Here is a 16,550-nt window from a genome sequence, read left to right on the forward strand (position 1 = left end):
AGTTTCTTTGTGCGGGATTGATCAGTTGTACCTTGGTATCGGGAGTAGACGAACGTATTGTTTATTTCGTTCGTAGAGTGTATTTGGACTGGTTTTTCGTCCCCCGTGTATGGGGCATTTGTTTGTACACCCAGTGTTTCGTGGGGACGTTGTTTACCGTGTGTGCATTAAAAGCACTATATTGAACTCTCTGTTGTTCCTGTGCCTGACTTCACACCCCCCGACACCCAGAGTGTTACAATTGTATACCACATTTACTCAAGTGTTTCCTTTATTTTAGCAGTTACCTGTAGAATGGATGTAAAGGTTTCGCTCGAGTAGCAAAAAAATGGAATATAATGTTGCGGATAAAATTAAGAATTACACAATTTCATGTGTACACCAAAAAAGACCTGCTTCACTATTCTGAGAGCTTAGCAGTTTCTAAAAATAAGTATTGGATGTTTTTGGAGCCTTTGTTCATGTTTTTTCGGAGCCCCCATACTACACAATGAGAATGAGGAAGTGCCCACACACTAGGATGAGGAAGTGATTCGCTGTTTGGGGAAAATGTCTAAAAAAACAAGTGAAATCACAAAAAAGTTGTCTGGACACTTCTATAACATACAATTTACGGTACAAGTCAAAAGTTTGGACACACTTACTCATTCAAGGGTCTTTCTTTATTTTTACTATTTTCTACATTGTAGAATAATAGTGAAGACATCTAAACTATGAAATAACACATATGGAATCATGTAGTAACAAAAAAAGTGTTAAACAAATATATTTTAATTTTGAGATTCTTCAAAAGCCTTGACAGCTTTGCAGACTCTTGGCATTCTCTCAACCAGCTTCATGAGGTAGTCACTTGGAAAGCCTTGCAATTAACAGATGTGCCTTGTTAAAAGTACATTTTGAAATGTATTTTCTTCTTAATGCGTTTGAGCCAATTAGTTGTGTTGTGACAAGGTAGGGGTGGTATACAGAAGATAGCCCTATTTGGTAAAAGACCAAGTCCATATTTTGGCAAGAACAGCTAAAATAAGCAAAGAGAAACGACAGTCCATCCTTACTTTAAGACATGAAGGTCAGTCAATGAGGAAAATTTCAAGAACTTTGAAAGTTACTTCAAATGCAGTCGTAAAAACCATCAAGCATTATGATGAAACTGTCTCTTATGACAACCGCCACAGGAAAGAAAGACCCAGATTTACCTCTGCTGCAGACGATAAGTTCATTAGAGTTACCAGCCTCAGAAATTGCAGCCCAAATAAAAGCTTCACAGAGTTCAAGTAACAGACACATCTCAACATCAACTGTTCAGAAGAGACTGCGTGAATCAGGCCTTCATGGACGATTTGCTGCAAAGAAAACACTACTAAAGGACACAAACAAGAAGAAGAGACTTGCTTGGGCCAAGAAACACGAGCAATGGACATTTGACCGGTGGAAATATGTCCTTTGGTCTGATTAGTCCAAAACTGAGATTTTTGGATCCAACTGCTTTGTCTTTATGAGACGCAGAGTAGGTGAACAGATGATCGCCGCATGTGTAGTTCCCACCGTGAAGCATGGAGGAGGTGGTGTGATGGTGTGGGGGTGCTTTGCTGGTGACACTGTCTGTGATTTATTTAGAATTCAAGGTACGCTTAACCAGCATGGCTACCACAGCATTCCCATATGGTTTGTGCTTAGTGGGACTATCATTTGTTTTTGGTACAAATCATTCCTTAAGTTCTGACCTCAGCTGAATCTGGTAATGAATGGTGTGGCTGTTGAACAAGTTGAGGAGACTAAATTACTTGCAGTTACTTTAGATTGTAAACTGTCATGGTCAAAACATATAGATTCAATGGTTGTAAAGATGGGGAGGGGTCTGTCCGTAATAAAGAGATGCTCTGCTTTTTTGACACCACACTCCAAAAAGCAAGTTCTGCAGGCTCTAGTTTTGTCTAATCTTGATTATTGTTCAGTCGTGTGGTCCAGTGTGCTAAGGAAAGACCTAGTTAAGTTGCAGCTGGCCCAAAACAGAGCGGCACGTTTTGCTCTTAATTGTAATCAGAGGGCTGATATAAATACGATGCATGCCAGTCTCTCTTGGCTAAGAGTTGAGGAGAGACTAACTGCATCACTTCTTTTTATAAGAAACATGAATGTGTTGAAAATCCCAAATTGTTTGCATAGTCAGCATACACACAGCTCTGACACTCACACTTACCCCACCAGACATGCCACCAGGGTTCTTTTCACAGTCCCCAAATCCAGAACAAATTCAAGAAAGTATTATATAGAGCCCTAATTGCATGGAACTTCCTTCCATTTCATATTGGTCAAATAAACAGCAAACCTGGTTTCAAAAAACAGATAAAGCAACACCTCGCGGCGCAACGCCTCTCCCCTAATTGACCTAGATAGTTTGTGTGTATGCATTGATATGAAGGCTACGTGTGCCTTTAAAACAAATCTATGTAGTTCTGTCTTTGAGCTGTTCTTGTCTATTGATGTTCTGTATTATGTCATTCTGTATTATGTTTCATGTTTTGTGTGGACCCCAAGAAGAGAAGCTGCTGCTTTTGCAACAGCTAATGGGGATCCTATTAAAATACCAAATACCAAACTGGACAATCACCCAACACACCTCCAGGCTGTGTAAGGGCTATTTGACCAAGGAGAGTGATTGAGTGCTGCGTCAGATGACCTGGCCTCCACAATCACCCGACCTCAACCAAATTGAGATTGTTTGGAATGAGTTGGACAGCAGAGTGAAGGAAAAGCAGCCAACAAGTGCTCAGCATATGTGGGAACTCATTCAAAACTGTTGGAAAAGCATTCTAGGTGAACCTGGTAGAGAAAATGCCAAGAGTGTGCAAAGCTGTCATCAAAGCACGTTTGTTGTTGTTGAACGCTGTCGTACTCCGAAACTGAAACCTGAACTAAAGACCTCAATTTAAAAGCTGACAGTGTTTTTATATACTTTTATTTTATTTTTAATCCTGCGGCTCTGTTGGGCTAAATTGCTGTCAGCGCTGCTATCTGTCCCGGGATCCTGCCAGATTCCGTATAGGGGGAGAGACGCGAAAGCCCAGCTAGCCTAGCTGGCTCGGCGGTCTCAAATGGAGGCCGCTATTGAACGTGTCCAACGTTGCAGGAGCTGAGTTTACTTTGCTTTGTTCCGGGACAATGTGGACCATGTTGACTTCAATGTAGCAACTGCTTGCTAGGCGGAGGACTACAGGAGCGAAGTAGCTACTCTTAGCAAGCAAGAAGAAAACCTACATAAGCTACTGGGGAACCCATGCCCACCTACTATTTATTTTCTCCACAGCCGACTGGCCAGTGCTAGGCAGGGTTCCATCCCCGAAGGGGTCTCCCCCTTCCTTGGAGAACAGAGCTGATCTCAACCCAACCAACCAGCCATGGAGGTACGTCACTCGCCGTGGAAGTGGCAACGGGGGTCTTCATGGAGATGTTGAGCCCGGAACTGACACAGACCAGAAACAGCTTTGCCGTCTTGGATCCAGAGGTTCCCGCGTCTTCGTCCGTGGTGGCTTCCCAATCAAGATCGGATCCGGAGGTACCTGCATCTTCGTTCTCGGCTCTGTCTCCCTCTCCGGTGACTTCTACCTCGGGTTCAGATCCTCGGAGCTCCCAGACTGTGAGGCTGCCTGAGAGACCGGCCCATTCAACATCACCAGCTGTCATCAAAGGCAGCTCTATGGTGAGAAACATCTCGGTCCCCAAGGCAAAAAACCTGTGCTACACAGCAGCACGAGTTCATGGCATAATAAGGCTGCTTCCGAGTGTTCTACCACAGATGCCGGGAGCTGACACTGTCGTAGTCCATTTGGGGTCAAACGACATCAGGAGGGCTATGTAACGATTTTCCTCCTCTTCAGACGAGGAGTATGAAGCGTGGTAAGTGTCCATTTTAATTTATTCAAACTGAACACTAAAAAATACAAAATAACAAAGTGAATGATACAAACGAAAATCTAAACAGTCCCGAAAGGTGCAAACACAAAACAGGAAACAATCACCCACAACACACAATAGAAAACAGGCTACCTAAATATGGCTCCCAATCAGAGACAACGACTGACACCTGCCTCTGACTGAGAACCATACTAGGCCAAACACATTGAAAATTACCTACAGAACAAAACATAGAAAAACAACATAGAATGCCCACCCCAACTCACGCCCTGACCAAACTAAAATAAAGACATAAAAAAGGAACTAAGGTCAGAACGTGACAGTACCCCCCCCCCCCCCCCAAAGGCGCGGACTCCGGCCGCAAAACCTGAACCTATAGGGGAGGGTCTGGGTGGGCATTTACCACGGTGGCGGCTCTGGAGCGGGACGTGGACCCCACTTCACCATAGTCTCGGCCCACTTATGTGGCACCTTAGGAGTAGCGACCCTCGCCACCGACTCCGGATTGGAGACCCTAGTAGAGGGCACCACTGGACTGAGGAGCGCCTCTGGACTGACGGGCGCCTCTGGACTGACGGGCGCCTCTGGACTGGCGGGCGGCTCTGGCCGCTCCGGACTAGCGGGCGGCTCTGGCAGCTCCGGACTGGCGGGCGGCTCTGGCAGCTCCGGACTGGCGGGCGGCTCTGGTAGCTCCGGACTGGCGGGCAGCTCTGGCTTGGAGAGAGAACCTGGAGGGAGGAGACGGAGAGACAACCTGGTGCGTGGGGCTGCCACAGGACCCACCAGGCTGGGGAGACCCACAGAAGGCCTGGTGCTTGGAGGAGGCACCGGAAGGACCGGGCTGTGGGGGAGCACTGGAGCTCTGGTGCGCAGCCTGGCACCACTCCCCCAGGCTGGATGACTACTCTAGCCCGGACCCTCCAGAGTGCAGGCACAGGTTGAACCGGGCTGTGGGTGAGCACTGAAGATCTGGAGCATACTACGCGCACCTCTCCCTTAGGCTCAATTCCCACATTCGCCCGGCACGAGCGGAGCGCAGGCATAGGACACACTGCACCCTCCCAGCCCCCCGGAGACACAGCACACAGAGCCGGCGCAGGATACCCTGGACCGAAACGGCGTACCGGAGACCAGACACGCTGAGCCGGCACAATACGCCCTGGCTGGATGCCCACACTCGCATGACACTTTCGGGGGCTGTCCTATAGCGCACCGGGCTATGGGCGCGTACTGTCGACACCGTGCGCTTAACCGCATAACACGGTGCCTGACCAGTACAACGCTGCTTACGATAAGCACGAGGAGGGGTCCATGAAGTCAATACAAGGTCCATGAAGTCAATAACTTGCCTGTAACAGATGACATTCATATTCTGACTATCTCTGAAACTCACTTAGATAATACCTTTGATGATACAGTGGTAGCAATACATGGTTATAACATCTACCAAAAAGACAGAAATGCCAACGGAGGCGGTGTTGCGGTCTATATTCAGAACCACATTCCTGTAAAGCTTAGATACAATCTAATGTTAAATACTGTTGATATGGCTACAGGTTAATCCGCCTCACCTAAAGCCCATTCTTGTGGGAAGCTATTATAGACCACCAAATGCTAACAGTCAGTATCTTGATAATATGTGTGAAATGCTTGATAATGTATGTGATATCAACAGAGAAGTATATTTTCTGGGTGATTTAAATATTGACTGGCTATCATCAAGCTGCCCACTCACTCAGTAGATCTCTCCAGCATGGTGAGTACTGTGCCTGTTCTAAGAACCAAGTCTCCTGTGTGTCCCTCCAGTCCGGACGCTCCAGAGCCTCCCGCCAGTCCGGACCCTCCAGAGCCGCCCGTCTGTCCTGAGCCGCCCGTCTGTCCTGAGCCGCCCGTCTGTCCTGAGCCGCCTGAGCCGCCTGTCAGTCAGGAGCCGCCTGAGCCGCCCGTCAGTCAGGAGCCGCCCATCAGTCAGGAGCCGCCTGTCAGTCAGGAGCTGCCTGAGCAGTCCGTCAGTCAGGAGCTGCCAGAGCCGCCTGCCAGTCCGGATCTGCCAGAGTCTCCCTCCAGTCTGGATCTGCCAGAGTCTCCCTCCAGTCCGGATCTGCCAGAGTCTCCCTCCAGTCCGGATCTGCCAGAGTCTCCCTCCAGTCCGGATCTGCCAGAGTCTCCCTCCAGTCCGGATCTGCCAGAGTCTCCCTCCAGTCCGGATCTGCCAGAGTCTCCCTCCAGTCCGGATCTGCCAGAGTCTCCCTCCAGTCCGGATCTGCTAGAGCCGCCCGTCAGTCCAGAGGCGCCACTCACTCTAGACTCAACCATCAGTCCAGTGGCGTCCTCTAGTCCGGGGTCGGTGGTGAGGGTTCCCGCTCCAGAGACATTACGTAAGTGGGCCGAGTCAGAAGTGGAGCGGGGTCCACGTCCCGCACCAGAACCGCCACCGAGGAGTTATGCCCACCCAGACCCTCCCATATAGGCTTAGGTGTGCGGCCAGGAGTCCGCACCTTTGGGGCGGGGGGGGGGGGGGGGGGGTACTGTCACGCCCTGACCTTAGTATTCTTTGTTTTCTTTATTATTTTGGTTTATGGGGTTGTTACCAGTCTAGGGGTTTTGTATGTCTATGGTTGCCTAGATTGGTTCTCAAATAGAGGCAGCTGTTTATCGTTGTCTCTGATTGGGAAACATATTTAGGCAGCCATATTCCTTGAGTATTTTGTGGGTGAATATCTATGTCTATGTTTAGTTGCTTGTGTCAACACTTTGATTATATAGCTTCACGTTCATTTTGTTGTTTTTGTATAGTTCATTCCGTGTTCTTTCTTTATTAAAAGAAGATGCATTCCAGTCACGCTGCGCTTTGGTCTCATCGCTATAACGAACGTGACAAAGATGTAGTGATCACAACATAATAGCCATATTATGAAAATCAAAGTTCCAAAGGCTGGGCCTAATATAGTGTATAAGAGGTCATAAACTCAGCAAAAAAAGAAACATCCTTTTTTCAGGACCCTGTCTTTCAAAGATAATTTTAAAAAATCCAAATAACGTCACAGATCTTAATTTTAAAGGGTTTCCCATGCTTGTTCAATGAACCATAAACAATTAATGAACATGCACCGGTGGAACGGTCGTTAAGATGCTAACAGCTTACAGACGGTAGGCAATTAAGGTCTTAGGACACTAAAGAGGCCTTTCTACAGACTCTGAAAAACACCAAAAGAAAGATGCCCAGAGACCCTGCTCATCTGCGTGAACGTGCCTTAGGCATGCTGAAATGAGGCATGAGGACTGCAGATGTTTCCAGGACAATAAATTGCAATGTCCGTACTGTGAGACGCCTAAGACAGCACTACAGGGAGACAGGACGGACAGCTGAACGTCCTCACAGTGGCAGACCACGTGTAACAACACCTGCGAGGATCAGTACATCCGAACATCACATCTGCGGGACAGGTACAGGATGGCAACAACAACTGCCCGAGTTACACTAGGAACGCACAATCCCTCCATCAGTGCCCAGACTGTCCGCAATAGGCTGAGAGAGGCTGGACTGAGGGCTTGTAGGCCTGTTGTTTGGCAGGTCCTCACCAGACATCACCGGCAACAACGTCGCCTATGGGCACAAACTCACTGTCGCTGGACCAGACAAGACTGGCAAAAAGTGCTCTTCACTGATGAGTCATGGTTTTGTCTCACCAGGGGTGATGGTCGGATTTGCGTTTATCGTCGAAGGAATGAGCGTTACACCGAGGCCTGTACTCTGGAGCGGGATCGATTTGGAGGTGGAGGGTCCGTCATGGTCTGGGGCGGTGTGTCACAGCATCATCGGACTGAGCTTGTTGTCATTGCAGGCAATCTCAACGCTGTGCTTTACAGGGAAGACATCCTCCTCCCTCATGTGGTACCCTTCCTGCAGGCTCATCCTGACATGACCCTCCAGCATGACAATGCCACTAGCCATACTGCTCGTTCTGTGCGTGATTTCCTGCAAGACAGGGATGTCAGTGTTCTGCCATTGCCAGTGAAGAACCCGGATCTCAATCACATTGAGCACGTCTGGGACCTGTTGGATCGGAGGGTGAGGGCTAGGGCCATTCCCTCCAGAAATGTCTGGAAACTTGCAGGTGCCTTGGTGGAAGAGTGGGGTAACATCTCACAGCAAGAACTGGCAAATCTGGTGCAGTCCATGAGGAGGAGATGCACTGCAGTACTTAATGCAGCTGGTGGCCACACCAGATACTGACTGTTACTTTTGATTTTGAACCCCCCCCCCCCCCCCCTTTGTTCAGGGACACATTTTTCCATTTCTATTAGTCACATGTCTGTGGAACTTGTTCAGTTTATGTCTCAGTTGTTGAAACTTGTTATGTTCATACAAATATTTACACATGTTAAGTTTGCTGAAAATAAACGCAGTTGACAGTGAGGGGACGTTTCTTTTTTTGCTGAGTTTATATAACGTACTCTGGAAATATAGCTAGCTAAAGATTTTTCGTATTTGAATAATATAATTTAACATTTTACAAATTTTCAACGAAATGTCGAAAATATGTGTACAGTAAAGTTATAATTTGGTCCTTACCTGCCGCATGGTCATTCCAGAGGAGAAAGATCAAGACGACGTCCGTTCCAAGAACAATTGACGTTCAGCACGAGATCTAGCATGTCAGTCCTACATAATAATGATAATTTGATTATCATATTTTTAAGTTGTTGATTGCTACTTAGCAGCATATTACCTTGGATTTGTATTTGCAAATGTAAGTCTTTTTCAACACATTAAGTTCTATATTCAAAAATGTAAGTAAAACCAGAAACCTATTACTTTAAGTAAAAATCATTGATTTTCTTTTGCAATATTTACTAAGCCCGTGGGTCATTTTCTTTTCTTTTTTGTTAAGTTTACAAGAAGTTTTGTAGTGATTCATATGTTGATGATGTAAAGAATATTTGCTGGTGTGTGGTGTGTAATGAGGAGCAACCAGACGCTGCACTTGACGCATTTATTAAACTACTTATTCCAGTTACTAATAAGCACGCACCCATTAAGAAAATTACTGTAAAAACTGTTAAATCCCCTTGGATTGATGAGGAATTGAAAAATTGTATGGTTGACAGGGATGAGGCATAAGGTTTGGCAATTACGTCTGGCAGCCCAACTGATTGGCAAACGTACTGCAAATTAAGAAATCATGTGACTAAACTAAATAAAAATAAACTACACTATGAAACAAAGATAAATTATATAAAGAATGATAGTAAAAAGCTTTGGGGCACATTACATTCAATTTGGGGGAAAAAGCCAACTCGACTTCTTAATTTATTGAATCAGATGGCTCATTCATCACAAAGCCCACTGATATTGCAAACTACTTTAATGACTTTTTCATTGGCAAGATAAGCAAACTTAGGGATGACATGCCAGAAACAAATACTGACACTACACATCCAAGTATATCGGACCAAATTATGAAAGACAAGAATTGTACTTTTGAATTTCGTAAAGTCAGTGTGGAAGAGGTGAAAAAAGTATTGTTGTCTATCAACAATGACAAGCCACCAGGGTCTGACAATCTAGATGGAAAATGACTGAGGATAATAGCAGACGATATTGCCACTCCTATTTGCCACATCTTCAATTTAAACCTACTTGAGAGCGTGTGCCCTCAGGCCTGGAGGGAAGCTAAAGTCATTCCGCTACCCAAGAATAGTAAAGCCCCCTTTACTGGCTCAAATAGCCAACCAATCAGCCTGTTACCAACCCTTAATAAATGTCTGAAAAAAATAGTTTTTTACCAGATACAATGCTATTTTAAAGTAAATAAATTGACAACAGAATTTCAGCATGCTTATAGGGAAGGACATGCAACAAGGACAGCACTTGATGATTGATGATTGAGAAATTGATGATACAATGATTATGTGGGCTGTCTTGTTAGACTTTAGTGCAGCTTTTGACATTATTGATCATAGTCTGCTGCTGGAAAAAGGTATGTGTTATGGCTTTACACCTTCTGCTATAATGTGGATAAAGAATTACTTGTCTGACAGAACATAGAGGATGTTTTTTAATGGAAGCATATCAAATATAATCCAGTTAGAATCAAGAATTCCCCAGGGTAGATGTTTAGGCCCCTTGCTTTTTTCAATTTTTACTAACGACATGCCACTGACTTTGAGTAAAGCCAGAGTTTCTATGTATGCGGATGACTCAACACTATACATGTCAGCTACTACAGCGACTGAAATGACTGCAAGACTCAACAAAGAGCTGCAGTTAGTTTCAGAGTGGGTGACAAGGAATAAGTGAGCCATAAATATTTCTAAAACTAAAAGCATTGTATTTGGAACAAAACACTCACTAAACCCTAAATCTCAACTAAATCTTGTAATAAATAATGTGGAAATTAAGCAAGTTGAGATGACTAAACTGCTTGGAGTAACACTAGATTGTAAACTGTCATTGTCAAAACATATTGTTGCAGTTGTAGCTAAGATGGGGAGAAGTCTGTCTATAATAAAGCGATGCTCTACATTCTTAACAGCACTATCAACAAGGCAGGTCCTACAGGCCCTAGTTTTGTTGCACCTTGACTACTGTTCAGTCGTGTGGTCAGGTGCCACAAAAAAGGACTTAGGAAAATTGCAATTGGCTCAGAACAGGGCAGCACAGCTGGCCCTTGGATGTACACAGAGAGCTAATATTAATAATATGCATGTCAATCTCTCCTGGATGAAAGTGACTTCATCACTTCTTTTATTTATGAGAGGTATTGACATGTTGAATGCACCGAGCTGTCTGTCTAAACTACTGGCACACAGCTCAGACACCCATGCATACCCCACAAGACATGCCACAAGAGGTCTCTTCACAGTCCACAAGAGGTCTCTTCACAGTCCCCAAGTCCAGAACACACTATGGGAGGCAGACAGTACTACATAGAGCCAGGACAACATGGAATTCTATTCCACATCAAGTAACTGACGCAAGCAGTAAAATTAGATTTAAAAAAACAGATTAAAAAACACCTTATGGAACAGCATGGACTGTGAAGCAACAAACATTGGCACAGACATATGCATACACATTAGAGGTCGACCGATTAATGGCCGATTAATTAGGGCCGATTTCAAGTTTTCATAACAATCGGTACTCGTCATTTTTGGAATGATCATTACGGCCGATTACATTGCACACCACGAGGAGACTGCGTGGCAGGCTGACCAATTGTTACGCGAGCAAGGAGCCATGGTAAGTTGCTAGCTAGCATTAAACTTATCTTATAAAAAACAATCAATCTTAACATAATCACTACTTAACTACACATAGTTGATGATATTACTAGTTTATCTAGCTTGTCCTGCGTTGCATATAATCAATGCGGTGCATGTTAATTTATCATCGAATCATAGCCTACTTCGCCAAATGGATGATGATTTAACAAGCGCATTCGTGAAAAAACGCACTATCGTTGCACCAATGTGTACCTAACTAAAAACACCAATGCCTTTCTTAAAATCAATACACAAATATATATATTTTTTAATCTGCATAATTACTTAATATTGCCTGCTAACATGATTTTATTTTAACTAGGGAAATTGTGTCACTTCGCTTGCATTCTGTGCAAGCAGACTCAGGGTATATGCAGCAGTTTGGGCCCCCTGGCTCGTTGCGAACTGTGTGAAGACCATTTCTTACTAACAAAGACCGTAATTAATTTGCTAGAATATGACATAATTATGACATACCATTGAAGGTTGTGCAATGTAACAGCAATATTTAGACTTGAGGATGCCACCCGTTCGATAAAATACGAAACGGGTCCGTATTTCACTGAAAGAATAAACGTTTTGATTTCAAAATTATAGTTTCCGGATTCGACCATATTAATGACCTAAGGCTCGTATTTCTGTGTGTTATTATATTATAATTAAGTCTATGATTTGATATTTGATAGAGCAGTCTGACTGAGCGGTGGTAGGCAGCAGCAGGCTCGTAAGCATTCATTCAAACAGCACTTTCCTGTGTTTGCCAGCAGCTCTTCGCTGTGCTTCAAGCATTGCACTGTTTATGACTTCAAGCCTATCAACTCTCAAGATTAGGCTGGCAATACTATAGTGCCTATAAGAACATCAAATAGTCAAAGGTATATGAAATACAAATGGTATAGAGAGAAATAGTCCTATAATAACTACAACCTAAAACTTAACTGGGAATATTGAAGACTCATGTTAAAAGGAACCACCAGCTTTCATATGTTCTCATGTTCTGAGCAAGGAACTTAAACGTTAGCTTTTTTACATGGCACATATTGCACTTTTACTTTCTTCTCCAGAACTGTGTTTTTGCATTATTTAAACCAAATTGGACATGTTTCATTATTTATTTGAGACTAAATTGATTTTATTTATGTATTATATAAAGTTAAAATAAAAGTGTTCATTCAGTATTGCTGTAATTGTCACTATTACAAATATATATATAAAAATCGTCCGATTCATCGGTATCGGCTTATTTTGGTCCTCCAATAATCGGTATCTGTATCGGCGTTGAAAAATCATAATCGGTCAACCTCTAATACACACACACACACACGCACACGCACACGCACACACACACTTAGTACTGTACATATGTGGTAGTGGTGGAGTAGGGGCCTGAGGGTACACAATGTGTTGTGAAATCTGTGAATGTATTGTAATGTTTTAAAATTGTATAAACTGCCTTCATTTTGCTGGACCCCAGGACCCCAGCTAATGGGGATCCATAATAAATACAAATACAAAGCAAAGGGTGGATACTTTGAAGAATCTAAAATCTAAAATATATTTAGATTTGAATGAGTAGGTGTGTCCAAAATTTTTTGGACACACCTACTCATAATTGCTCTCTCTCTCTCCCTCTCTCTCTCTCTCTCTCGCTCTCCCTCCCTTGTCTCTTCATGTCCTTCACCTGTTCTCCTTGCCATTCTGCAGCAGGGAGTGTCTGTCGGTGCTGGAGCGGTCCGTGCAGACGTATGTGTTCCGCCGGGTCATGGCACTTCCCGGGATGTTGTTCTGGGAAAGTAAGAGGGCAAATGACCATATCAGACGTTACCATAGATACCAGTTGTCACATCATACTACCAAAGAGGAGTATGATGGTGGTTGTCTTGAAACATGTGGGGACTACAACCTGGGACAGGGACATTCTTGCTAAAATTATTATTCTATTTTATCTTATTGAGTTTTATTTTATATATATCTTCTATTTTTATTACCCTTCTTTACCCATTGACTTTCTCTATTGTTGTTGTACTGTTGAGAGGTGAACCTGCAAGAGAGCATTTCATTGCACTGTGTACTCCATGTACATCATGTGTATATGACGAATAAACAAACTTGAACAACCAGATTCCCGCAGTATTATTTCTAAGCGCATCCGATGCAGAGTAGGCTACTACCTGGGCCAGCTCTACGGGGTGGCAAAGCCGGAAAAATAATTTGTGCCCCTGCAGTTTTCTTTCCCCATAAACATAACAAATTGGTTGGTTTTGCCAATGTAGCGCTGCCGGGCTTGCCAGAGGCTATATGCCGGGTCAGCGCTCAAGACCATGGTGCTTGCCTACGGAGCTGTGAGGGGAACGGCACCTCCGTACCTTCAGGCTCTGATCAGGCCCTACACCCAAACAAGGGCACTGCGTTCATCCACCTCTGGCCTGCTCGCCTCCCTACCTCTGAGGAAGTACAGTTCCCGCTCAGCCCAGTCAAAACTGTTCGCTGCTCTGGCACCCCAATGGTGGAACAAACTCCCTCACGACGCCAGGTCAGCGGAGTCAATCACCACCTTCCGGAGACACCTGAAACTCCACCTCTTTAAGGAATACCTAGGATAGGATAAAGTAATCCGTCTAACCCCCCCCCCCCCCCCTAAAAGATTTAGATGCACTATTGTAAAGTGGTTGTTCCACTGGATATCATAAGGTGAATGCACCAATTTGTAAGTCGCTCTGGATAAGAGCGTCTGCTAAATGACTTAAATGTAAATGTAAATGTAAGATCTGAGGAGGGTGGATGTAATAATGTAACATATAGTAGTTAATATCCAGTGCATTCTGATTGGTCACCTCTCACGAGGTGAGATCTTGCATGGAGCCCCAGACCGAGGGTGATTGACCGTCATCTTGAACTTCTTCCATTTTCTAATAGTTGCGCCAACAGTTGTTGCCTTCTCACCAAGCTGCTTGCCTATTGTCCTGTAGCCCATCCCAGCCTTGTGCAGGTCTACAATTTTATCCCTGGTGTCCTTACACAGCTCTCTGGTCTTGGCCATTGTGGAGAGGTTGGAGTCTGTTTGATTGAGTGTGTATACAGGTGTCTTTTATACAGATAACGAGTTCAAACAGGTGCAGTTAATACAGGTAATGAGTGGAGAACAGGAGGGCTTCTTAAAGAAAAACTAACAGGTCTGTGAGAGCCGGAATTCTTACTGGTTGGTAGGTGATCAAATACTTATGTCATGCAATAAAATGCCAATGAATTACTTAAAAATCATACAATGTGATTTTCGGGATTTTTGTTTTAGATTCCGTCTCTCACAGTTGAAGTGTACCTATGATAAAAAATTACAGACCTCTACATGCTTTGTAAGTAGGAAAACCTGCAAAATCGGCAATGTTTCAAATACTTGTTCTCCCCACTGTATATACAGTATACACAACTTTGCGTTATTTGATGGGTATAGAGACAATGACCAATGTAGCCTAATTGGTTGTGCTCTGAGGTGAGCCCCGGAGTGGTGTTCCTGTTATCCTGACTGTCCACTCCTGTGGTGCTGAAATTGTCCGTGCATCTAATGTTATCCTTTCACCGCGCTGACTGGCAGTAGCCTGGTGTGTTGTTTAAATGAGCACATCTTGGGCAGTCTTCGTGGGACTTGTCTTTAACATCGCATGCTTTCTTGTGTGCAAAATTACAGTTGTTGTGTATATGTCTGCATTTCAGATAGGCCTACATTTAAAAAATGTTTTTGTATGTAGGACCAATAAAGTGTATTGCCTACTAAAAGAATTATGCAAACTTTCACTCTGATATCATACATTTGCATGACATAGTCATTGTGTGGCAGGCCACTGTAAAAGTCAATATTATGAAAACGACACAGCCTAATTTTTCACCCCCTCCTTGCTCTCTTGCTATAGCCTGTGTGTGTTGGTTTTGTATATGCATTTTTGTTCATTTCACACTTGGTAATGTGAATCGGACCGGACCAAATGAAGAACTATAGCAAACAAACTTGTGTGAAAACGCCCTTACATACTACCCTGTGGAAATGTGCCCATACGATTCTTATAGCTAGCAGCCATTTGCCTAAACAAGTCTGCGTCCAAAATGGCACCCTATTTCCTGTGTAGTAGTGCACTACTTAGGGAATAGGAAGCCATTTCAAACGCATATCTTGAAACAGAAATCTTTCCCAGGGCGCGTCCGAAATGGTATTGTAATCTGTATAGTAATGCACTACTTATGGAATAAGGTGCCATTTCAAATGTAGCCCTATAACCCCCCCCACCACCCAACCCACCCATCCTACCTCACTGTTCCTCACCGTGGTGGCAGTCATCTCCTTTCGGCGGTCGGGGATCTCTGACTTGTTGGGGTTATTGGCACTGCTGACCATGGGACTGGAGGGTGGCAGCGAGCGACTGCCCATCACGCTGCAGCTGGCCTTACGCGGGGGCATGCGCCCCTCCCGCAGCTCCCGGTCACCTGTGCTGGTGGGGCTCCGCTTGGGGTGCATGACCGGCATGGAGGGCCCGCCTGAGGGGGTAACACACATGTTAACACTGGCACACAGACAGATACACACACATGCACACACTCACAGACACTTAGTCAGTGGACAGGACAGGAGCTGAGGATATGGGAAGGATGACCACATGTCCCGGATTGTGCAGGACAGTCCCACATTTTGTCCCGTAACCAAACAATCATGTCCCGCATTTTATAAATTTAAACAACACATTTTTTTTGTCCCATATGTAAGTCAAGCCCCTAACCAACAATGCAATTTTAAGAAAAATAAGTGTTAAGTCAAAAATAGATAAGTAAAAAATAAAATTAAAAAATAATTAAAGAGCAGCAGTAAAATAACAGTAGCGAGGCTATATACAGGGGGTACCAGTAAAGAGTTAATGTGCGGGGGCACAGGTTAGTCGAGGTAATTGAGGTAATACAGTTGAAGTCGGAAGTGTAGCCAAATACATTTAAACTCAGTTTTTCACAATTCCTGACATTTATTCCTAGTAAAAATGCCCTGTCTTAGGTCAGTTAGGATCACCACTTTTTTTTTAAAAATGTGAAATGTCAGAATAATAGTAGAGAGAATGATTTCTTTCAGCTTGTATTTCTTTCATCATATTCCCAGTGGGTCAGAAGTTTACATACACTCAATTAGTATTTGGTAGCATTTCCTTAAGATTGTTTAACTTGGGTCAAACGTTTTGGGTAGCCTTCCACAAGCTTCCCACAATAAGTTGGGTGAATTTTGGCCCATTCCTCCTGACAGAGCTGGTGTAACTGAGTCAGGTTTGAAGGCCTCCTTGCTCGCCCATGCTTTTTCAGTTCTGCCCACACATTTTCTATAGGATTGAGGTCAG

At 44.2% G+C, this 16,550-nt stretch overlaps 1 protein-coding gene across 9 annotated transcripts in view; it reads right to left on the reverse strand.

Annotated features, from left to right (window-relative positions):
- mark4a (MAP/microtubule affinity-regulating kinase 4a) overlaps window positions 1–16,550 on the reverse strand; it is an 81,848-nt gene that overhangs the window by 14,482 nt on the left and 50,816 nt on the right. For 5 of the 9 annotated variants that reach the window (XM_055941687.1, XM_055941685.1, XM_055941683.1 and 2 more), the window contains exons 13-14: window positions 15,485–15,711; window positions 12,866–12,969 (exon numbers count right to left, since the gene is read on the reverse strand). In XM_055941687.1, the coding sequence (XP_055797662.1) occupies window positions 12,866–12,969; window positions 15,485–15,711 (331 nt within the window). The remainder of the gene's footprint in view (window positions 1–12,865; window positions 12,970–15,484; window positions 15,712–16,550) is intronic. The other 4 variants (XM_055941689.1, XM_055941686.1, XM_055941684.1 and 1 more) reach the window with 1 other exon arrangement.

Source organism: Salvelinus fontinalis, chromosome 13, assembly GCF_029448725.1.
Source record: "Salvelinus fontinalis isolate EN_2023a chromosome 13, ASM2944872v1, whole genome shotgun sequence".
Classification (NCBI taxonomy): domain Eukaryota; kingdom Metazoa; phylum Chordata; class Actinopteri; order Salmoniformes; family Salmonidae; genus Salvelinus; species Salvelinus fontinalis.